Source organism: Callorhinus ursinus, unplaced genomic scaffold, assembly GCF_003265705.2.
Source record: "Callorhinus ursinus isolate GAN/ISIS: 27379988/994484 unplaced genomic scaffold, GSC_fseal_2.0 scaffold8, whole genome shotgun sequence".
NCBI lineage: Eukaryota > Metazoa > Chordata > Mammalia > Carnivora > Otariidae > Callorhinus > Callorhinus ursinus.
Genome location: NW_027397070.1, coordinates 35,134,820 through 35,159,289, shown reverse-complemented (window position 1 = coordinate 35,159,289; position 24,470 = coordinate 35,134,820). Strand labels below are relative to the sequence as shown.

Genomic DNA, 24,470 nt, shown 5'->3' with positions numbered 1-24,470 from the left:
TGTTTATTATAAAAAGACTGGTCTTCAGAGGGTTGATATTTATAAGCTACAACTCCAATTTCTGTAAAGAATTCTTGAGAGAGCATCTTGGGGTAATTTCTGCTCAAGCCCACGCTACAAAGAAAACCTAAACCATCTGATAGCACGTATACAAGCAATAACCTCTTATATTGACGTGGCATGTTTCAAAGAGATTTCACATTTTCACTTTCACCTGATTTGAGCTTCATGGATACCCTGCAGGGAAGCCCTGTCAATGTACAGATGGGCAAAGAGGCTCAGAGCATTCTGCAACCTGCCCACACCTCCAGGACCAGCAGGAATCAGGGCTGGGTCCTAGCACCCAGATCTTCTGAAAACCAAGCCCAGCATTCTTTCAGTTGAAAGAATATATGTGATCTTTTTCTATTCTCTCATAGCATTGTAATTTAAATGGAATTGCACTTTGGGGACACTTACTTTAAATGATGCAATACATCAAAAAATTCTGTAAGCCCCAGAGCCAAATTTAAGCAGATTTCTAATGGGGTCTGGTTTCCTAAGGTTCTGTCCTTGGCTCACCGTTCCATTTAAGACACTCTTGTTGGGTGATGCCATCTAGTCTCCATGATCTGAACTAATAGCTATGTCCTGATGACTTCTAAATATGTGTTCCAGCCCATCTATTTCACTGAGCTTCAGGCCCCCATATCCACCTGCCCACTTCACATCTCCCCGGGAATGTGTCTCAGGTACCTGACATACTATGTTTCTACATCTCCTCATCGTCCTTTTCTGCCTAGATGTCTTCCTGCATTCATGATCTCTCCCAGGTAATGGTAACATCATGCATTCAACCTTCTAACTAAACACCCAGAAATGACCCCAAGTTTCTCCTTCACCTCCTGGACCCACCCAGCCGCCGAGACCCGACGGATGCCCTTGCTCGGCTGTCTTCATCTCACGCTCTGGTCCTCCGCCCTCCCACGACCGTCTTGGCCAGGCCCTCATTTTCTTACCTGGAACACTGCAACAGTCACAAACTGAACCTCCCCCTGCTACCTACATGTCCATGTCTGCATGCTCCCTCCCCCAGAATAACATGAAACCTGAGTCTACTCTTGTCAGGCAAGCTGCTGAAAACTCTTCCAAGACTCTTCTTCACCTGCTACACAAAACCCAAATTCCCTGGCGTGCAATTTGTGTCTGACACTGTGAGTTAACTATCAAATAACTATCCTGCCCTCTTCTCCTTAATAAGAAAACCCTGATTTGTGGCTGGAGCCTGGCCACATAATGATTTCTTAGCCTTCACTGCAGCCAGGTGCAGTCATGGGACCAAGTTCTGGCCAAATCCTTGGTAAGCAACGTGTGAAATCTCAGGCTCTTTAAAGGGAGCTAACTTAGCTGGGAGAAGTGCTCTTTGTGCTTCTTACTGCCTGGAATGAATACAGAGATGACTCTGGAAGCTTTACCAAACACATTAGGCCACGAGGTGGCCTTGAAGACGGCTGAACAGAAAAGACAGAAATCTCGGTCCCAAATGACTCCACGGAGCTTTCATAGCACAGCTGGACTGCCTACTTCCAGACTTTTTATGGGAGAGAAAAATACATTCTAACTGGTTTAAGGCGCCATCATATTCCATTTCCTATTACAGGCAACAGCACCCAATCCTAAGTGATACAGAATTCAAATATCTCAAGAATGTTAAGCCTTTTTCATAACTTCATTTCTGCCAACGCCTCGAGCCTTATCTTCCACCAGAGCTCAAAATTTAAGTTCCAAAATTCTTGTACTTTTCCACTCCACCCACGTATTCACCATGAGCTTTCATGCTTCTCCACTTCTGCTTAAGCTTGCCCCCTACCTAAACACTCTCATTTCTCAGGTTTTAACTTTCCATCGCCTCCTCCAGAAAGTTTGCCTAAACCTCCACATGAGGGTAAGTGGCCCTTCTCAGTCCTCCCATAATATGTTGGGCATACTCCAATTCTAGAACCCATCTGCCATTAATTATTTATGGGCCATCTCTCCCAATCCACAGAAAGAGCCTCAAAGGGCAGATACCACATCTATTCATTTTGTATCTATATCTCCAAAAAGTGGCAGCTCAGTAAATATGCTCTGAGTTCACCTGCATTTTCCTCATGGAAACAGAGTGAACAGTATCAAATGCCTCCAAATGTCCTGATTAGCTCTTCATGTCAGCAGTAAGTTAAAGATTGAGACAAAATCTTCTAATGGTTTTTTTTTCCTGACATGGGAAACAAATTACAGGTGAGCCACCCTAAGAAAACATCCACTCTGAGAAGCAATTTACTGTTTGGATGTTTCAGACTTGAAATTTCCTCAACTATAAAAGAGAACTTGGCACTATCGGAGGCCTCATCTGGCTCTAGAATTTTTATAATTCCATTGTTGAATATAAACACATAGAACAGGACACAAGGAACTCACTGTGAATGGATGGTTCCTCCAGCAATTGGCAGCATGAACAGCCTTACCTAATTTTTAAATAAATTACTTACAAGGAGTGTCTAACAAAATCTTGAAGTCATCAGATGACAATGAACACTCTAGGATAATGAAATGCCTATTGTGGGAGGATATGCCTCCTAGACTCCAAACTCATTGGCCTCCCCTAGAGCCCCAGAACTTGCTATGCTTCCTCCTGATACTGAGAACTGGCATATGCTATTCCTTCTGTCTTAAATGCTCTTTCCATCCCTCTTCCCTGGCCACCTCAGCTCAAGAGTCACTTCCTTAGAAAACTCTTCTGTCTTTCCCTGACCAGACTGAATTACTGTATTAGAAGTTCTCACTCACTGCAATGCACTCCTCTTCTTCATGGCACTGGTCACCATTGTGATTTTCTATTAGTATGGTCACTGGATTGACGTCTTTCTCCCTCACTAGACCATACCCTCCACAAGGGAGTATTTTGGTTTTTACTCATCACTGTACTCATATCCTTGGCAGAGGGTCGATGCTCAATAAACACTTGCTAAATATCTCCAAAGGCTGTGTGAGGGAGGAGAAAAGTGGCCAAGTTTCAGTGGGGGAAATGAACAGCTATTCTAATAAGCTGGAAATCCTCTGAGCTCTCCTTCACATCTTTGAAAAAGCATCCTGAAGTCACTTCATGGTGGCAGTGACAGAGCAGGCACTGAATGAGGTCACCATCTGACAGAACAATCTCTGACAAGCCAAGAGAAGAAGCAGGAATGTGACTAAAAAGTTTGGAGTTTTAGTAACAATCCTAGGTAAGGGCTCACAGTCAAAATCAGATATGAAGTTACCAGTGTATCGAGAACCCCGTGGCTAGCACATCCTGAAGGAACAAGGGCTATAATGAAAATAACAAATGACAATTTGTAGTTGTCTTTGCAGCAAGCAGATCAAGAAAGAGTAGACTTACTTCTGAGAGCAGAAGGAATGATGTTACCGAATGGCAAAGGGAAAAGAGAGCTCCTAAATTCGGCTTTTATCTTTATCTGAAAAGATTTTTCTCACTAGAGTGAGAATATAAATATTGAAGTGAATTCCAAATATAAATATTGAAGTGAATTCCAATATAGGCGAGGTAACAGTAAGAGTCCAAAACTCCAGATTCAAATGAAAGACATTTAGGGACCCTGACATTCCGCCGGCAAGAATGACTAAGGTCCCAGGTGATAGGACTCTAACAGATGTTGTAACAGATGTTACAATTTCCAAGAGGGGGAGAAGTAGATGTCAGAAAACAATGACTCAAGCACGTGATAGTCATCACTGACCCATGCACAAATTGGCTGGAAAATAGATTAACTGTGAATTCATAGACCCAGAAGCAATGCTCACAGAGGCAGCTCTCCAAGCAAAACTATGTTAAGCTAATTTCAAATCACACAGGTGTCTGAAGTCAGCAAGACATGTCTGAAGTCAGCAAGACATCTGATGGTCCTATATGATACCCTTGAGAAACAAGAGTCAGATGATATTAAAGATCGGTATATTCACACAGCTCCAGTAGCTGTTTTCAGAGACTAGCTTAACAGACCTTATCTTGGAGGGAGATTGTCAATCTTCCCATATTCTGAATTAAAAAAAAAAAAAAAAAAAGTCAAGTGAGGTTAGAGACTGTTCTCTCAATTTGAGGAGAACTCAAAGGTGATTTTCTTTACAAGTTCACCCATGTGCTACATTAAGTATACATGTAAAAGACAATATATTTGAGGTCTGGAGCCTCTGTGGGTTAGTTCTACATTTGGACAATGGGACAACAAATTACCACAGCAAGCACTTGGGGCTTTAGGAGTAAACACTGATTACCATGCACATAGCATGCCAAGAAGTGCATAGAGCATAAAGTGATCAGACTCATGGGTTCCAAGTGTGCATTAAAATGCACCATGTTCAAGTGTAAATGGTAAGGAGGAATCAAAACTTAAACTGTGCTCTTCTATAAAGGCTTTCTCACTAAACATATTTTAAATACATTCTATGCTTTGTCAAAAACAGCAAATCCACTATGTGCTGGCTGGCTCTAGGGGTTTGGGGTTGAAATGTCAAAAAACGATGGCTAAATTCCCCTTTAATACAGATTATGAAACATGATAGAAAATGGGGTCTGTAATGCTGGACGGCAGGTAAATGGGATTCATGCTCCTTTGTCTTCCAACTTTTCTGTAGGACTTGACTCTGAAAAAAGTCAATGGCCGTGTAAATTATTCATGAGCTCTATCTGGGCTCCCAATCAGCCAACAAGCCCAGGACAAAGGAATGAATAGTCTTTTTTTTTCCCTTTAGCAAAGTGGCTCATTGACTGCTTGCTTCCCAGCCCTTTCTTCTTGGTCTCTGGGCCATGGCAGCCCCAGACCTTCCAACCAAAGGCAAAGGCACAAACCCTGCTCTTGCTCTATCTCCAGGGAACTGGGATTCTGTTCCTCCATGAAATGCAAGCGAACACATCTGAGAATCAGGGTCAAGCGGAAAAGCACAGAAATGTAACTGGCGTTTCTCCTCTTACGCAAGGCTCTGTTGGCTAAGGGAGAGAAGAAAGTCGAGGAGCCTAAGGTACTTCTAAAGTCCTATTGGACAATGACTTGCCCATGGTACCATCTTTGTAACTTGCTGAAAAATAAAAACCTCCCCTGACAAAAAACAAACAAGCAAATAACCACACCTCTACAGACATACCTCAGAGATATCACAGGTTCAGTTCCAGACTGAACTGTCTGAAATGAGTAAATAATTTTTTTGCTTTCCCAGTGCACATAAAAGTTATGTTTGCAGTGTACTGTAGTCTATTAATTGTGCAGTAGCATTATGTCTAAAAAAAGACAATGTACATATCTTAAGTTTAAACTACCTTATTGCTAAAAAATGCTGACCAGCATCTGAGCTTTCAGCAAGTTGTAATCTTTTTGCTGTGGAAGGTCTTGCCTCTATGTTGATGACTATTGACTGATCAGGGTGGTGGTTGCTGAAGGCTGGACTGGCTGTAAAAATTTCTTAAAATAAGACAATAATGGAGTTTGCCACAATGATTGACTCGTTCTTTCATGAACCATTTCCCTGGAGCATGTGATGCTATTTGACAGCATTTTTATCCACAACAGAGCTTCTTTCAAAATTGGAGTCAGTCCTCTCAAACCCTACCCCTGCTTTATCAACTAAGCTTATATCCTATTCTAAATCCTTCGTGTTCATTTCAACAATCTTCACAGCATCTTCACCAGGAGTAGATTCCATCTCAAAAAACCACTTTCTTTGCTCTTGCATAAGAATCAACTCCTCATCCATTCAAGTTTGATTATGAGATCACAGCAATTAGTCCCATCTTCAGGCTCCACTTCTAATTCCAGTTCTCTTGCTATTTCCACCACATCTGCAATGACCTCCTCCACTGAAGTCTTGAAGCCTCAAGGTCATCATCCATGAGGGTTGGAATCAACTTCTTCCAATTCCTGTTCATGCTGATATTTTGACCTCTCCTCATGAATGTTCTTAATTGCATCTACAATGGTGAATTCTTTCCAGGAGGTTTTCAATTGACTTTGTCCAGAGCTATTAGAGGATTCACTATCCATGGCAGCTATAGCCTTTATGGAATGTATTTCCTAAATAATAAGAATTGAAAGTCAAAATGACTCCTTGACCCATGGGCTGCTGAATGGATGTTGTGTTCACAGTCAATGAAAACAACATTCATCTCATTGTACATCTCCATAAGAGCTCCTGGGTGACCAGGTGCATTGCTAGAGCAGTAATAGTTTGAAGGGAATCTTTTTCTCTGAGCAGCAAGTCTCAAAAGTAGGTTTAAAATATTCAGTAAATCATGTTGTAAACAGATGTGCTGCCATAGAGGCTTTCTCATTCCATTTATAGAGCACAGAGTAGATTTGACACAATTCTTAAGGGTCTGAGAATTTTTGGAATGGCCCATGAGCACTGGCTTCAACTTAAAGTCACCAGCTGCACTGGCCCCTAACAAGAGAGTCAGCCTGTCCTTTGAAGCTTTGAAACCAGGCATGAACTTCTCTTCTCTAGCTAGGAAAGTCCTAGATGGTATCTTTTTCCCATATAAAGCTGATTTGCCTACACTGAAAATCTGTTGTTTAGTGCAGCCTCCCTCATTAATTATCTTAGCTAGATCTTCTGGATAACTTGCTGTAGCTGCTGTATCAGCATTTGGGGCTTCATCTTGTTCTTTGATGTTTATGGAGACGGCTTCCTTCCTTAAGCCTCATGAACCAGCCTCTGCTGGCTTCAGACTTTTCTTCTGCAGCTTCACCTGTCTCAGCCTTCACAGAATTGAAGAGAGTGAGGGCCTGGTTCTGGATTAGGCTTTGGCTTAAGAGAATGTCGTGGCTGGTCTGATGTCTATTCAGACCACTCAAACCTTCTCCATATCGGCATTAAGTCTGTTTTGCTTTCTTATCATTCATGTATTCACTGGACTAGCACGTTTGATTTCCTCCAAGAACTTTTCCTTTGCATTTACAAGTCGGCTGACTGGTGCAAAAAGCCTAGCTTTCACCCTATCTTGTCTTTCAACATGCCTTCCTCACTAAGCTTAATCATTTCTAGCTTTTGATTTAAAGTAAGAGACTTGAACGCGTAGAGGCCACAGTAGGGTTATTAACTAGACTAACCTCAATATCACTGTGTCTCAGGGAATAGGGAGGCCCAAGGAAGGAGAGAGATGTTGGAATGGCTGGTCAATGGAGAAGTAAGAACACACATATTCGTGGATGAAATTTGTTGTCTCATGTGGGTGTAATTCATGGCACCCCAAAACAATTACAATAGTAACATCAAAGGTCACTGATCACAGATTACCATAACAAATAAAATGACAGTGAAAAAGTTTGAAATATCCCTAGAATTACCAAAATGTGACACAGAGACACAAATTGAGCAAATGCCATTGGAAAAATGGCACTGGCAGACTTACTCAACACAGGGTTGCCGCAACCCTTCAATATACAATGTGCATATATATGTTTATGTGTACATAAAACACAGTATCTGTGAAGTACAATAAAGCAAAGCACTATAAAATGAGTATCTCTGTATCTGGATAGGTCAGAGGCATCATCCATGAGACCATTTTGGCTCTGATAAGGACCGTCCCAGGACATGTCTGATAAATGAGGCTGTCTGATGCTCCCAAGCTTCTCTCTGTGCTCTCTGGATCAAATTCACACTCTGGGCGACCCAATTGTGCCCTTTACTGTGTGTGAGTTCCAAGGACTTGGTTTTCAAAGGCTTATCCTTAAGACTCTGTTCTCAGGCCAGTAACCTGAATGGAATTAAATTATCCTGTGAAATAAATCCACAGGATAAAAATAGCTTTTGAATCTATCCTAATTAAATGCGTCCCCTTCAAAGTCAACCATATCACTTAGCACCTGCATCTGGCATCCAAGTTGAAGAGTAAATTAAAATAAATTCTCAAAATTGAACCACAGATGCCAAGAATTTAAATAAAATTTCTCAAGATGTGGGCTGATACAGCTCCATAGAAATGACATCAGGTTACAGTGTCCATCCTCCTTATTTCCAGACCAATGAAACAAGCAGAATGAGAAGTGATCAGATCCTACACAGGAGAGCAAGTCAGCTGCCTTGCAGCAATGTAATGTGGTGCTTAAGTAAAGCCTCTAAGGATTCAAGAAAATGAGTTTTCACCTTATTACTTTTCCCCACTGCTATGGTCTGAAGGTTTTATGTCCCTGCCCCCCTGCCCCAGGAGGACCCAAATTCATATGGTGAAATCCTAACCTCCAAAGGTGACGGTATTAGTAAGGTGGAGCCTTTAAGAGGTGTTTAGGTGATGAGGGTGGAACCCTCATGAATGAGGGTAGTACCTTTATAAAAGAGACTCCAGAGAGTTCCCTAACCCCTCTGTCATTTGAGGACACAGAGAAAAGATAGCCTTGACCAGACATCAAATCTGCTGGCGCCCTGATATTAGCCTTCCTGCCTCCAGAACTGTGAGAAATAAACTTGTGTTGTTTATAAGCCACCCAGTCTGGTTTTTTGTTAAAGCAGCCCAAAAGGACGAAGACACATACTCTGCTTCCTTTTCATGAATTAAAGTTGCCCTATCACCAGAAGGGCAATAAGAAGCCCATTCTTTAGTGGTACTCTAAGTCTGCAAGGCTCTCCTGAGGAGACAGGGTAGCCCAGTGGTTAAAGACATAATTTGAACTGTGGCTTTACTACTAGTTGGCAGTGTGGTTATTAAGCCTTTCTAAGACTCAGTTATTCATCTAAATAACACAAATAAGATTACTGTTATACAATAATAGTGCTAGGAGGATCGGGGAGAAATGCAGGTAAAGAGCCGGCTGTCACAATGCTCCATGTAGCCCTTGCTGCCCTTGTTAATATTCTTCTTTGGATTTACAACAGAAGTCCCTGCCAAGTAGTGAAGTCATCATTCTTGAAAATTAAATGTGAGGAAGGCTCTCTCTGGGGCAAACAGAGCAGGGATGGATGGATAGATGGATGGATGGATGGATGGATAAGCCACGGAGAGGAGAACAAAGGCGAGCCCATAGCCCAGAATCTGACGCTACCACCAGGAAGACCTCTGAACTCCCTCCACCATCAGACACTGGGCCAGCAACCCCCACCAATCCTGCACTGGGCAGGACGCTGCGGCAGGAACAATTCCATGCTGGAGCTGCCACAACAGAGGGTCTGGTCAAGCAGGCTCAAAGCACAGGCCACCGAAAGCCACCGTGGCAGCTCCATAGCCGAATGATGAGTGGAGATTGCTGGTTATGTCCAAGCAGAGGACTCCTGCTGCTGGTATCCAGCCTGGCTCGGAGCTCTGCACCCCCTCCTCTGCAGACCACACGGGGGCAATTCCGGTTTGCAGGTAATGGGGAACACTACGTTATTCATTTATTCTAATGGACACTCACACCTTTGTGAATTTAATTCTAAAAAGATTTCAGTTGATTACCAAGATGAATGGAAGGTGAAGCCAGGAGGGCAAACGGGACGAATCAGGAGACCAAAACTCACCTATAGATGATTCCTTTCTCGTGTAGGAACATGAGTGCCGAAATGATTTCTGCTGCATAGAAACGAGCTCGTGCTTCTTCAAAACGGCGAGACTTCTGAATGTGAAACATCAAGTCGCCCCCATTCACAAACTCCATCACAAAAAACAGACGATCCTGGATAGAAACACAAGAGAGGATCCAGCGTGGTGTGGCCATTAGGCTAGAGTTGGGTCAACAGACTTTGGTTCTCACTGCAGCTCTGCACCTTCAACACCGTGTAACCTCGAGCTTCATTTTTTTTGGACGTTCGCCATGAGTAAAGTGAGAACGATGATGCAATCCCTAGCTGAATCATTGGGTTTGGGAAAGCGGAGGAGAACAACATAAATGGAAAGGTACATGCCTTTCCTCTGGAACATGCAGGGTTAAGCACGTTCACAGAACGCAAGGGACATCTAACAGGTCCTCACACGTGGGCAGGGAACACTCAAAGAGAAAGGAAAACGTTTTAGACAAGTCTGCCCAACAGCAGTCTAATTGACAGCCTCCTCAGAGTGGCCTCAACATTAGAAATTCCATTCAGCCCAACAGAAAATTCCCGAGCCAGGAGTGGAAACGTGCAGACTAGCTCGATGCTATCTCCACTTGGAAGGAGCGCTCAACACTGCAGGTGAAATGGGCTCTTAAGGGCGCCTGGGTGGCTCAGTCTGTAAGTGTCTGCCTTCAGCTCAGGTCATGATCCTGGTGTCCTGGATCAAATGCCGCATCGGCTCCCTGCTCAGCAGGGAATCTGCTTCTCCCTCTACCCCTCCCCCTGTTCATGAGCTCTCTTCTCTCTCTCATGCACTCTTGCTCTCTCTCAAATAAAATTTTAAAAGAGAGAGAGAGAGAGAAAGGGGCTCTTAAGATTCCCCATGGAGTGCGCTAAGTAGTGAGCAAGTGGTGTGAACAAAGTGCTTTTATTAAGACTTTAATAAAAGAAATGTGAAGTTTCCATGAAAAAGTGACATCTCCCAGATGGACAGTATAAAGTGCTATGTTTCAGGAACCCCTAAGATCAATGGATTTCCTGACTCCCTCCACTAACATTTATGAAGTCCACGGCTAGCCTGGTGCCAAATGAGGTGCTGGGGATCAAACAGAGAGTAGAAAGGGCATAAAACAGATATGACCTCTACCCACATAGTCTGGTGTGGGAGACACACATTATTTTAAAAACAGAACAAAACAAAACACAACAAGGAGTTACATACACAGGTAAATATACAAATTCCGGTAAATCCTGTAAAGGAAAAGTGGAGGAAGCAGGGACATCTGGTCATCTGCCTGGGGGTCCGTGGAGGTCTCTCCAAGCAAGGAACATGCAAGCTAAGGCCTACAGGATCACCCCACAGGGCCAGCCATCATCCTTTTGGGGGTAGGAGGGTGGGAGGTCATTTGGTAAGGAAGTTGGTATTTGCCAATACTCAAAGGACATGTACTCAGAACTCATCTCTCCGTGTGGTTTTAAGCCCTCCGGTTTTGCTCAGTGTTACCACACGTCCACAGCCAAGCAGTGGACAGAGGCCATGTGTGCTCTGGCTCATGCTCCGAGTCACCTCTGGTTCCGTCAGGTCTTCCCAGTCAGAAAACAGAGCTCATGACCTCTCTATTCCTGATTTTCAGTAAGACCTTAATTCGAAGGGAAAAAAATCCCCTGGCTCTATGAAACTTCTCTCTGTTCACGAGGAGCATGAATGTAAGAGTAAAAATAGAACAGCAAAATTCACACACATGAAAACAAAAACCAAACACTAACAAAACAACTCTTCACATTGGCCGATCTAAGCCAACTGAAAGCTCAACACAGTAAGCCATCGGACTGAGCTGATGGCCTTCATCCGGGGGTGGCAGGCGAGCAGGGAGGCCCACACGGGAGGGACGAGCTCTGATGAGCGATGGTGTTCTTTCTCTTCTCTATGGGAAGGACTCTGGTGGAAAGAGCAGGTCAGTGGTGGAGTGGGGAGGAGGGTAAGCATGCGACCGAGACTCGTCTGAGAGCTGCATCCGCTCGGGCAGGTGTGACGCCGATGCTGTGTTCATTTGGAGGGGGTGGCCAAGGGGGACCTGATGAAGACTCAGGTGGTAAAGCCACCCAAACCACCCCTCGACAAGCTGGTCAGCCTTACGCATTTTTGTGAACCGGCCCGTTCGCCTTCCTCATGGCTGGAACTGGCAGTCACATGAATTACAAGAGCTCGAAATACCTGATGACTGCAACTGGGTCAGTAGGTAAGTGGCTATTCGTTAGGCTGCTGGATGTCAGTGTACCTGGCAAGAGCCTCTAAGGCAGTAGGCATCAAAAGAGATGAAGGCATTGTAAGGGCAATTTCATCCATTTCTAGTTCCCCCCCAATCATTCTCATGTCTCAAGCCTGAAAAGCCAGGGCAGGCGCTGAATTCCGAATCTAGGGGAGGACATACTGCCTTCTCGTCTCACTCTTTCATCTGTTTCTCGGCCCAGTGCTGGAGGGAGTCTCTCAGAAAATGCAGGGGGGCCAGAGGGGCACAGCAACCTGTGATGCACGGCAAAGTCACAAGCCTTAGAACTGAGAAACCAGGGGTTTCTTTCCATTCAGACTTGCACTTCGAACCTCCTGTCTGGCACCACCTAGAACAACTCTCACCCCCCAGGCTACATACAACTCTTGAAGCAAGCAGGAAGGGGAAACAAGCCAGCCAGATGTAATAATGACAGCACAAAGTAATGGTCCATGCTATCAAAGACCTAAATTAGTATCACAAGGGGAGATAAAAACGGGTTCATCAACTTGCCAGATGTTTTTGCTGAGAGGACACCCTCTCTTTACAGCCCCTCTCTTCACCCTATCCGTGGCCTCTCGGAGGCCTGAAGTAACCAGGCCCCACCAGGCTTGTGGGGATAACATCCCAAATGAGATACAATCACCTCTAGTTTGGGTCCCAGGGCTCCACAGGTGGCAGCGACGGCACTTGGCTTGAAAAAGACTCCAGGGAGTGTTGGACATGCCACATGTGCTAAAACAACATCCGCAACAAAAACAAATCAGTCCGCTAAATGCTCCTGCTATGGAATGAATTCCAGCAACCTGAAGGAAATCCGTATTTCGCGAGTGCCCCTTACAAAGCAGAGACATATATTTGAAGTTCTAACAGGAGGTAGAAGTCAATCTCCTACCTACAACTCCACTCTGTCTGTGCTGTTGAAGAACGAGTCTCCCTGATTACCTGAGGAACGCTAAGTTATGCTTCACAAACTCAACTGTGAAGCAAGGCGAGGAAGCATCTGTTGGGACCCCCGAGTTGAGGGAGGCATTGCATCATGGGGCAGGGAAGAGGTTCCAGATCCCAGCCGAGGCAGAGATTACAAAGACAACGGTTTCTGTGTTTAAGCCTGTATAGATAGCCACTCCAGCTTTTCTGAAGTCCAGTTTCCTAGAAACTGAGTCTGGATACCTGCAGAGCTTTCCCCGAGGCCTCTGGCTCTGCTAAGGTAAATTGTGCCCCAACCTGCACAGTAAGAAACCCAAGGTCCCGGGAGACCGCAGACCAGTTTAACCTCAGTTCTAAAGCCAAGAGGCCCAGCCTTTTGTCTGTCCCTTGCTCCTCCTTTGCCCCCCATTCAACCAACCACAATTGCAAGTCATTAACACGAGTGAGGGACACCTGGGGGAATAAAAGCAACTCAGAAATCCCTTTGTCCCAGGCCTCCGTGTGGATTACAGGAGGCCAAGGAGCTGCTGCCTGGTTAATAATAGAATTCCTGTCATCCCCTGCCTCGCTGCACTAACCCACTGTAGCCTGGGCCAAGTCAGTCCTGGCTATCAGCTCAGACCTGCTACTTCTCCAGGCCAAGGGGGATAAAAATATCCCCTGTACTGATAGTGGCTCTTGGTACAAGCAGTGTGCATGCCCTAAAGCCCCTCAGAAAGACTGCTCTTTAAGAATTAAAAATGATGAGCAATTGCATCAAGAAAAGTTTGAGACGAAAGGCTTGGGTTGATGAAAGTGACACACCAAGGTGGGACCTGCAACAAGGTGACGTCACCTAGGGAGAGTGACTGCAGAGGAACCAGGGAGGAGGTCCTTCAGGGTCACTGTGGTGGGCACTTTGGGGGTGTCTGTTCAGCTCACTAATCACTTTCTCAGAGAACTTCCCTGGCGTAGTCACATGGGGAAATGCTGGACATCCTGCAAACAGCTAGTGGGGACCACGCTGGCCACTCTCTTCCCCACCTCTTTCCCAGAAAATCGGAACTGAGATGGAGAGGTTTTGATTTAGGCTGTGCGGGGTGCAGGAAGAGAGGAAACATGAATTAGGAAGCTGAGGCTACCTTTGTGGTGACACCATGGGAAATGCCTTGTAAAACAGAGTCCTGAAAGTATAGCTAGAGGGACGGATGGACGGACAGAAGGACGAGAGAGAAAAAAATGAAGCAGAAACATATGGTGAGGCAGAGACAAGAGATGAGGGAGCATGTGGGCACCAAGAAAGTAGCTCCCTGGGTTCCTCCTGCCTTTCCAGTTTCAGATCCCTAAAGAGAGCTGGACGATTTTGGCCCCCAGCTTCCACGAAACACCCCGCCCTGTATCTCTGGATCTTTATTTTCACTTCTCCCTTTTTTGCATGACCTTGGTTAAGTTGCTTTCTGTTACTTGCTCCCAGGAGAATTTTAACTGAGACACACACCAATTCTTAAGGGGTGGGAGGTTTACTTACTTATAAATCTGGGCTAACCACACCTATGACTGTAGTGATCCAGTGAGGATTAAACCAAAAGCAAAGTGCTTCGTAAGAGTCAGGCCCAGAAGAGTCTCCACAAACAAACAATTGTTATTATTCCATCATGCGAAGGGGCTAAAGTTTATTCTAGGAGACCTTGTGCCCAGCACCCAAGTCCCTGGTGTCACCAGCTCGCTCTCTCTCTCTCTCTCTCTCTCGCTCTTTCGAAATGCCCATCTGCAAATCGGGGATAATAAGATGACTGAACTCCCAGGTGCGTGAGGATTAGATGATTTAAGCTAAGAGTTTCTAACAGTGGCAGGCACACAGCGAGGATTCAGTAAGCGTAAGCCAATATCATCCTTGCCATCGCTACCATCCCCACTCTGGCTTCAGCCACCACAGGCTGGCTGCTCCCCGGGCTCTGCCCCCCCCCCCCCCCCCGGGGAGCTGCAGCGTCCTGGGCAGAGAGCCGTCTGCCACGGATGCAGAGATTGGGCCTCACTCAGGGGCTCTCAGGCTGACAAGGAGGCAGGAATGAAACGGCAGCCGAAACTGCAGTTATGGGTATGAGACAGGAATCTGGAGGGTTCGAGGAGTCAGGGGGATGCCAAGTCAGTTGCAGGGGTGCAGGGCATTTCCTGATATGGCATGGTCATGGCCTTGAGCTATTAAGGAGGACTTTTCTTTCTGGGAAGTGAATACTAAGCAAGGGGTTACAAAACTGGATTTGGTAACCAAAACGTCAACCAAGGGTTTCGGTTCCAGCAAGCGTTCTAATTTTCTAATATCAGATGATAATATTCTCTATTTTAAGAGCTTTATAATCATAACTGTTATTATTGAAAAGTAAATGGACTGTTAACATATTATAGTGAGACTTCTTGTAGTAGCTCTTCTCCCCATCCCTAAAGTTGATTCACTCTAATCAACAGATTAAGAAGATTTTTCTCTTTAAATCAAGAATCCCTAGTCCCTACACATAATCCACAGATATAAATCTCAGTTGAAAATGTATTACAGTGAGGATGCAGATTACCTTTTGGAAATAATTCAAAGAATAGAAAAAACATTTCAGGTTAATGACTAATTTAGTGATTGCTTTAAGGTGATGTTTAAGCTAAGAGCCACATCTAGACTTACCTACCCAAGTCCTAAGAATTGCTTTGGAATTATTTCTGAATGAATAACACATCAATCCTCTGTCAAAAGCTATAGAGTGCCACTGACTGGCTGTGAGTAAGCAGAAGGAAATCTCCAATAACAGACAGCACTGTGTTGAATTTCTCATAAGTGCTCCTTGCTTTATGGTTTTCCTCCAACCAAGCCATCCACGGGGTGAATAGGGAGTTTAAATCAACAGGAAACAGTTGCTGACGTCAAAGAGGTCACAGTGGAAAAGCACCCTCATGAGGAAATCTGATTGCACCATGCCTGAACTGGAAACAACTTAAATTTAACCACATTAAGAATAATTACACAAAGGCTTCAAGGAAGAAACAAGGAGAGGGAATCTAATGGCTTCATTTTTTCTTTCTTTGACTCACCATTTTGTGTAGCCCAGAAGACAGCAGCCGCTAATCCAATCACTCAGCCACCCCTCTCTCGAGTCCACGGGCAGGATACAACCTATCTGAGCTCAGAGACCAGTCTTTGGGAAGGTGAAATATGTCTCCAATAGAATAAGCCCTTGTTCTCTTTCGAAGCTGGAGGGACACACAGCTCTTTCCAAAGACCAAGTGTTTTCCCAGTAAACGGAACGCACTGGCCATCTCTTGTAATGAAATGTGACAAGGCTCACTGATGTATATACCAGACAAGGCGATGTGAGGCGATCTAACTTGTAGTTCAACACACAGTGAGGTATCTGAGACAGAAGATCCTTAAATCATAAGTAAGCAGTCAATATATGATTGGCAATAGAGCAATGTTGGGGCTTAAGTCCTCCCCCTTCCTGGCAGAGCAACATCTGGTCCACACACATCTCGCCCAGTCTCACTGGGCTGAGCTGCCTTTGTGTACCTGGTCTTGTTTTCTATGAAGGACCCGAAATCTTTGGAGGCAGAGCCCAGATCTAAATGATGTATCTCTAATACCAACAAGCTTAGTGCCTGGACCTGGGGAACTAACATGACAGGAGGCCATTTTTGTTTTCTAATACACTTTAAACTAGAACATTAGAAAAGCTGGAACAAACTGCCAAGATTAGTTCTATCCATCCATTTTATGTGAGTCAACCGCAAAGAAGTGAAGTACCTTACCTGTAGTTAAAATAGTTTGTGGGATAGTTCAGGAAGAGAAGCAGATCTGCTTGACACATCACTTATTTCCCTTGATTTATAAAGCAATGGTTTTTCTCTGCTTTTACAAGTAATTACATGTGCATAGTTCAAATGTAGTTATAAAGAAATACATGGAAAACTGAGGGAAAAATAAATAAAATGAAAATAAATCACCTATAATCCTGACACCCAGAGATAGAAGTCCAAATACAAGGAGAAACAAAACTATCTGTGGCTTCTAGCATCCAAGGAACTGGAGATTTCAGGGCAAATAAGAAATTTACAAGGAAGTTTTTAACTAGAATTTCTTTACCCCTTATGTCCTACTTAAACTTGCCACTCTTTAAAAAGAGAAAATGAAAAACCCATCCTTCTTTCTTCACTTACATTACATAAGATCTCCTGATGTACTCTGTCACTAAACTGTGATTTTTTTTTTAACAGCTGCATACTATTCCCAGTGCCATTTCTATGAAATCCAACAATTAGCCAGACTTCCGATTAAGTTAATGGAAATAAGAGAATGTGGTATAAATAGTCTACTATGATAAAGATCATTTTTATTAGCCTGGAAACCTGGAACAGATTGTTGCCAACTGGGCATGGTGTTTTAATTCTGAATTAAACACACAAATCTAAATTCTGAATTTAGATTCACAAAAAAGATATCAGGTTATTATTCCTTTTTAAAAAGGTTTGATCACTTAAAAATATGCACAATAGGATTCCTTTAAATCATTATTTCACATGGTACGATTCTCAAGGTTTTGATTTAATAGAAGGTCTATTTGGGGCATCTGGGTGGCTCAGTTGTTAAGCAACTGCCTTCAGTTCAGGTCATGATCCCAGGGTCCTGGGATTGAGCCCCGCATCGGACTCTGTCTCAGCGAGAAGCCTGCTCTCCCTCTCCCTCTGCCACTCCCCCTGCTTGTGGTCCTGCTCTCGCGCTCTCTGTCAAATAAATAAAATCTTAAAAAAAAAAAAAGGTCTATTAAAGATATTTATGGATTTAGTTTGTACAAGTCTATAGCATAAAAAGTAAAAATGCCATCTACTTATTTAGATTATTTTTCGTGACAGAAGTTCCTAAACTTTGCAACCTCTTAAAGAAGGCAAGATTTCATCTCTTCCTATGATCTGTGGACAAATTAGGTCCGCCTCACAAGAGGAGATTCTGGGTTACAGTTATCTAAATAAACATTTTGCCCAGTTAGAGAAGTAGCAAATCTGGCCAAGAATATTCTCTGTCTGCCTAGAGAGGACTCCTGGGAATCAGCTGGCCAAGCATCTGTTCCTTCCTCTGCTCTATGGTGTTGAGGTCCCTGCAGAATTTCCATTTGGGATTCATTCCACGAGCTATTTTGAGTTTGGATCTTCTAGCGCAGCCACGATACATTCTTCTCTGGCCCTTTAGCTGGGGAACGAGATGTGTTCAAGCAAACGACGCTCCCCCCCCCGCCCCCACTGGTCTCTTTCCAACCTTTCTGTACTGTGGGCCAGATACTGATCTTCACCGTCCGTGGAGGAAGAAAGATGCAAACCTTACTACACAGGTAGGGTGACCAAAGTAAAAGAGGCATGGTCTAATAAGATGAGGGCAAAGTAATTACAAATAGATTAAAAGGCTTAGCCAGGGGAGGGGCTATCGTGTTAACCTTGTAGAGAAGCTTCCGTTGGTTAAGTGGACTTCTGAAGGGCCCTTCAAACCCCAAGGACCAGAGCAGGGACTAAGACAACAGCACCAATAATCTCATCCCAGATCCAGTTACAGCTTCAAGTCCTTTGGTGAACTGACTTCATCTGGCACTTGGTTCCTCCACCCATGAAACCACTTCCTTCTGATTCTTCTGACTTTCTGCGACCTTCCTCCACTCTTGCTTAGAATTCCTTTCTCAGCTGTCCTCTTCTCTCCATCTAAGAAGACCTACTGAAATATGTTAAATTACACTTTCTACTCTACCCAGAGGACACTGAGGACACCAAATCCAATCTCCCATCTGAACCATGATTCTGAGCAACAAACATCTTACCCGTAGGTTTCCTGCTAAGTAAGTTCATCATATTCGGATTCCCCCAGGCTCCTAACTGGCCAGAACTCTGGCCACTCCTCCCACTCTCTTACCCAACAAGTCTCATCGATTCCATCTCCTTAGTGTTTCCTTGACTCCACTCCCGTGACCACTGCCTTGGAGCAGGCAGGTCTGACAGGCCACTGTTTCAGCATCCTAACCAGGTCTGCAACCTCCTGGTCTTCTCCTTCTGCAGATGGCCACCACAGAACGCCTCCCAAAATGCACATCTTACATTGCTCTCTGACTTTAAAACCCTTTCCAGTTCCCTTCACCTCCATGATTGAGGCTCAGCTACTAAGCAAAGGATGTCAGACTCTTTAGGACTTTGCTTCTTCACTCCCCACATTTCTTCTCCTATAATCCTGCTGCATCAAGTTATTTTGGGGTGTCCTGGGCACATCATACATTTTAATCCTCTGTGCCTTTGCACTATTACCTCTGTCTGGGAGGCCCGTTCCCTGTCCTCCCCTCACCCCCTCCATGACTGCAGGGCTCATATTCATCCTCAAACCCAGCTCAGACAGCCCCTCCTGTCTCAGAGCCCTTTCAACCTCTGCAAGGGCCAAGTGATGACTTTCTTCTATCACACGGTTATAGGCATGTGTATTGAAGGTGATCCCTGATTGAAAGCAATCAGAGGGCAGGTCCACACTTTGTTTTTCCCTATGTCTTCAGTCCCTGGCACACAATGTATGCTAAGGACACATTTACTGAATTGAATTAAAAATGCAAGCTAGATAGATTACCATTCAATAGAGAAACAGCCAATGCGTCTAGTGGCTAGGGTCTACTTTCAATATTTAGAGAGTACTCAGCTCTGAAGATATCATCTAAGGTGTCTGTGACTTTAAGTTGAAAGAGCATTCCCATGTATGGAAAACAAAGGAAAATAGCAAGTGTGCTTCCCCCAAAGCACACTTGGATTGCTACTAGTACATTTTTCTAGGCTGGTTGAGAAATGTTTCTTAAAGCTTTGATTATCTCTGTTTGTAAAATCCAGTCATATGCATCACACATGGGATGGGAATCTGACTCACAGATAGGCTGGCACCTCTTTCAGTTCTGGGTGGAGACGATTTTCATAAAAAGTGACTGATTCCACACCTTGATGGTAGAACTGAAGCATAATCATTAAATGCCAAAACAAGAGAAGCTGCGCTTTCAATCTCTGGCTTTTAAACATAACCCCTTATAGATATATGCTCACTGAGCTCATCTTTGGCTCCCTAGGCGCCCCAGGCTCTGATACGTCTGTCTTATCACAGCAGGCTTCGCTGCTCAGAGCTGCGGGCAGGGTGCTAATCCGGGCTTCCGCCCAACAGACGCCGTGTGCTTCCATGGCCTCCTCCCAGCCCAGGGCCCGAGCCTGAGCAAACGCCACAGTGCAGCCACTGATAACTGGCACAAGCCCCAAAACAGGAACCCTGCTGGTCTACAAACTCTGAAAAAATAAAATAAAAATGCTTTTAATTTTATAAGGAAGATGTGACATACTTTGCTTCGGCCCCTGTAAAAAGTCAAGTGATCCTCTAGTCCGCGTAACTTCTTAGACCTAGGACAGATCATCTGACATTCAGACAAGGCAGTGGTTTTCAAGCAAGCAGAGCTTCCTCCCCCCAGGGGGCATCTGGTAATGTCTGGAGACATTTTTGGTTGTTACAAGTAGGGAGGTCCTACTCACATGTAGAGGTCAGGGATGCCCCTGATCTGACGGTGCATAGGACAGACCCCCATTAGAAAGGATTACCCTGCCCCAAGTGTTAGCAGTGGGCAAATGACATTACATTATACAAAAAAGTGAATTTTTTTTTACTGGCAAGGTTGAAAATGCACGAGGCATTCAGTTTTCAAACTATGTGACCTGTTGATGAAGGTCAAAGTAGTGGGGATAAAGTTCTGAGCCAGGTGGAAGGGAGCTTCCTGCTTTCAGATCTGTTCTGAAGCCCAAGTACAAGGGAACACGGATCAGGTTAAGGAGCAGTCCCTCAGTTCCATAGCCTTCCAGAAGAGAAACTTCGACCTGTTCTCTATTTCAGCTCTGCCGTATCTGTTCTTGACCTTGTTGGTTACATCGACACCCTGTGAACTGCCTTTCACCCACTGGTCGACAGACCCTGGTTTAGAAGGTCTGGGCTTTGTTGTGGACACGGGCAGTCCCCACTTCACAAGCTGATCACAGCTCAGGGCTCCCTGGGAGTGAGGAGGAGACAGGAAGCACAAGGAAGCAGAAGAAGGAGCTTCCCATGGTCCACGGCCCAGGAAGGGAACAACATGTATTCGGAAGAGGGGAGGAATTTTGCTGGACTGACTTTCCTCCTTTGTTTTGGTTGGGAATTATATATTACATCATTTTAATGTTTAAAATCTCATACACCATGAGAATGGAATTAAGAGATTCTGGGAAAGGTTCCAAGGCTCCCTTCGTAACAGCTAAGCCATAAATCATTACAGGCCATCCTAAAGGAGTGGGCAGGAGTGAGCTGGAGACACAGCAGGCTCTTTCGCAGTACAAACCAACTACAAGTTGGATGCCTTGCACAGAAAGGAAACAGGAACTCCCTGGGTGGCCCGAAGGGAAGACAAGGGCATGCCGAAGCCCTCCAGCAGAGAGGGGAGGGTCTGCTGGTGAGACCGGGTCAAGGTATCAGCTGACAACAGAAGGCAGGAAGAGGAACCCTGCCCCAGAGCAGAGTCAGTCTTGATGGGCACAGGCACGGGGTTAAGTGGGGAAGCTGGTGTCTCAGCAGCCCCGCGCCGGGGCTGTCCGTGAAGAGACCAGTTTACCCAGGGGGATGAGGATGACTGGACCACGGCAGTGGGGAGCAAGGAAGCAGGCTGGGCTGCAGCCCTCCTGCTGTGCCTCGTGCTTTGGGTCCCCACGCCCAGTAGCGCTACAGGACCTACAGGACCCATGGTAGAGCAGAGGCTGTGCTGACAGCTTAAGCCACCTCCCTCCGCCCCAGGAATCCTCACCAGGTCCTCAATTCATTGCACCCAAGTAAAAATAGGAGTGAGCTTCAAATGCAAATGTAGCTTCCAGACAAGTGCCCTATCAGGCTGCTGTTAAGTAATAGGGGCGCAGGTATCCTTTTGAATTCCTGTTTTTGGTTTTTGGGGAGGGTAAATGCCCAATAGTAGACTTACTGGATCATGTGGCATTTCTACTTGTAATGTTTTGAGGAGCCACCATACTGTTTTCCACAGTGGCTGCACCGATTGACATTCCCCCTTCTGTGACCAACCCACTGAGGGGGTTGCCAGCTGATTGGGCCGCTTCAGGCTGGCGGACTCCGAAGGAAAGCAGCCGCTCACGACGGTGTCCCTCCCAGTTTTGTTCCCTACTGCCCACCCCCCGGCCCGGGGCTTCTAGCACAGCCTCAAACCTCAAAGGCACTCGGCGCACGTGTGCTGAATGAGTAAATACCTCCTCACCTCACCTGCTGGGGGCGACTCTGTAGACTGCCAGGTGGGCTGAGATCACACTGCCAGGCGAGGCTGACCGGTTGAGAGAGACCCCGGGGAGGTAGCTCCTGGGCTTAGAAAAGACGGACCCAGCTGCGCACTTATCAGTGATGAAGTAACGACGGAGAACTCAAGGGTTTCAAAGCTAGAGTATATTACCGTCCACGGTTTCCACCCAGAGCAGTCAGGTTTTTACACGGCACAATTCTGTGATCAGGGTGGGGTGGACCCCCCCCCCCAATCACTCACAGGTGTAGCCTGAGGCCCTGAATGTCCCAGTCAGTCCTGGCAGGAATCAACCCACCTGCCCAGGGAAACAACTGCAGGCCGCCGCTTGGTGTTGCTTAAAGCTCAGATGCTAGTTGGTCAGCCTTGTAGCTACAAGGCTGATTACATGTCTGAGGAGAGAGAGGCACACGGGTGCTCAGTGTGCATTTTCTTTTTTTTTTTTAAAGATTGTATTTATTTATTTGAGAGAGAGAGAATGATAGAGAGCACGAGAGGGAAGAGGGTCAGAGGGAGAAGCAGACTCCCCGCCGAGCAGGGAGCCTGATGCGGGACTCGATCCCGTGACTCCAGGATCCATGACCTGAGCCGAAGGCAGTCGCCCAACCGACTGAGCCACCCAGGCGCCCTCAGTGTGCATTTTCAACTACCTCTCCTTTTGTAGCATAATGACCGTATTGACTCCACCCTATCTACTGTACCCTGCCATTCCATGGGTATTAATCCTCTCTTCCCAACCAAACTGAGGATTAAAAGGACTGTTTCTCTTGCTAGCACTCAGAGTGATCATGAACGGATAGACTTTTCACTAAACTATTTGGCGAAAGGCCCGTCACCTTCTCCTCCTTGGAGCTAACCCGCGCACTTCGAGCCTCACGCTCCAACACAGGGCTTTTTTGAGGCCGGGACATCTATAGTCTGGCAGGCTCCCGGGCACAGTCAGGGAAAACTATAACAAAGCACTTACCACCACAAAGCTTTGACAGTCATCGGGAAGGATGGGGCCAATTCTGACCAGGGCATGTCTTGGATACATCCAGGGAAATGACACACAATCCATACACCATCTTACCAAACGTGGAGGCGGCAGGTCTCCATGATCCTCAGATCATCAGTGTTGACGACGGCCAGTGACAACAAGGCCAGTTACAACCGAACAACCTCAAATTGAAAAGCATGCCAACTCTTTCAAACCCCTCACGTCACACCAAGTCTCCTGGCAGTCCTACCCAATTAGGGAGAGCCAAAAGAACAGCACGAACTCCAGCTTCTCCCATTTCCCATTCATTTACATGGCCCTGTTTAGTAGCCACAGAAAGCCCAAGAGGACAGAAGCAAAGGTCCCAAGTGACCACCCCCCCCACCCCCGGAAATCCAGAGCCTGGAGATGGTCTATGTGCATTTTGTCCCCAGATGGAACACTATTAATAAGTTGGGAACATGCCCAACTGGGAAACACCATGTTCTGGCTCATTTTCTATTTTGATCTGAGCCAAAGGCAAACTATAGCAAATGACCCATAAGCAGATCAAAGAGTATTTGTGGCAGGCATTGCTCAGGGAAAGGAGGAAACCTAGTTCTAAACAGATAAGAGGAAATATCCTTAGGTGTTTCATAAAAGGCTACAAAACTAGATATTGTAAAACAAAACAAAACAAAAAAAACTGCCTTTATTCCTGCCTAATGACGCTATTCTCAGCACACTTCCCAGGGAGAAGACATTTCTGTGTGAGGTATTTTAAAGGTAATGGCATGGATTATTAAGCTGGATGACCTGGTTAAGAATCCACGGTCTGACTCTTGCTTGCTGTGTGATCTGGGGCAAGTTATTTAGCCTCTCTGGACCTCTCAGTTTCCAGATCTTTAAAATGAGGATAATAATATCTATACCACTCTAGATTGCTTTGGGTATTAAATGAGATAGTTCATGGCATAGATGTTCATGAAATGCCAACACGCACAGTGGTGTAGGCACCTGTAACAAATATAAGCACCTAGAACACACACTAAGGTCTCAACGAATAGTAGCTGCCATTCCTCTTCACCCGTCCCTTCTACCAAGTGGACACCACTCAGGCTCTAAGAATCCACCAGCTTTCTAAAGGCATTAACAGAGGCCTCTTCAGACCCTTGTCCTTTCTAGCTTTTTCGGCTGCACTTTGCCCTCTCCTCACCTAACCAGGGTCCCGGGGTCTCTTCCCCTAGTCCGGAATGTCACTGTAACTCAGAGCGCCACGGGGAACGCCATCCCAGGGGCCCAGTGTGCCTTCTCCTCTAGGCCAGTCTCTGGCCGCAGCTCAACAAACAGGCAGGCCACTGCTGCCAAGTACCGACTCGACACCCAGGAAAGGGAAAGAGAACTGAAGGACCTGGAACGGGTCAGGGCTGGCGGGGCTGCGCGGGACTGTGCCAGGCTGGCAGC

General features: G+C 45.5%; 1 protein-coding gene across 1 annotated transcript in view; it reads right to left on the bottom strand.

The window, feature by feature from the left end:
- The window catches only part of PRKCH (protein kinase C eta), a 222,009-nt gene that overhangs the window by 57,291 nt on the left and 140,248 nt on the right, over positions 1 to 24,470 (bottom strand). Inside the window, exon 10 of the mRNA XM_025869921.2 lies at positions 9,505 to 9,659. Coding sequence (XP_025725706.1) covers positions 9,505 to 9,659 — 155 coding nt within the window. The remainder of the gene's footprint in view (positions 1 to 9,504; positions 9,660 to 24,470) is intronic.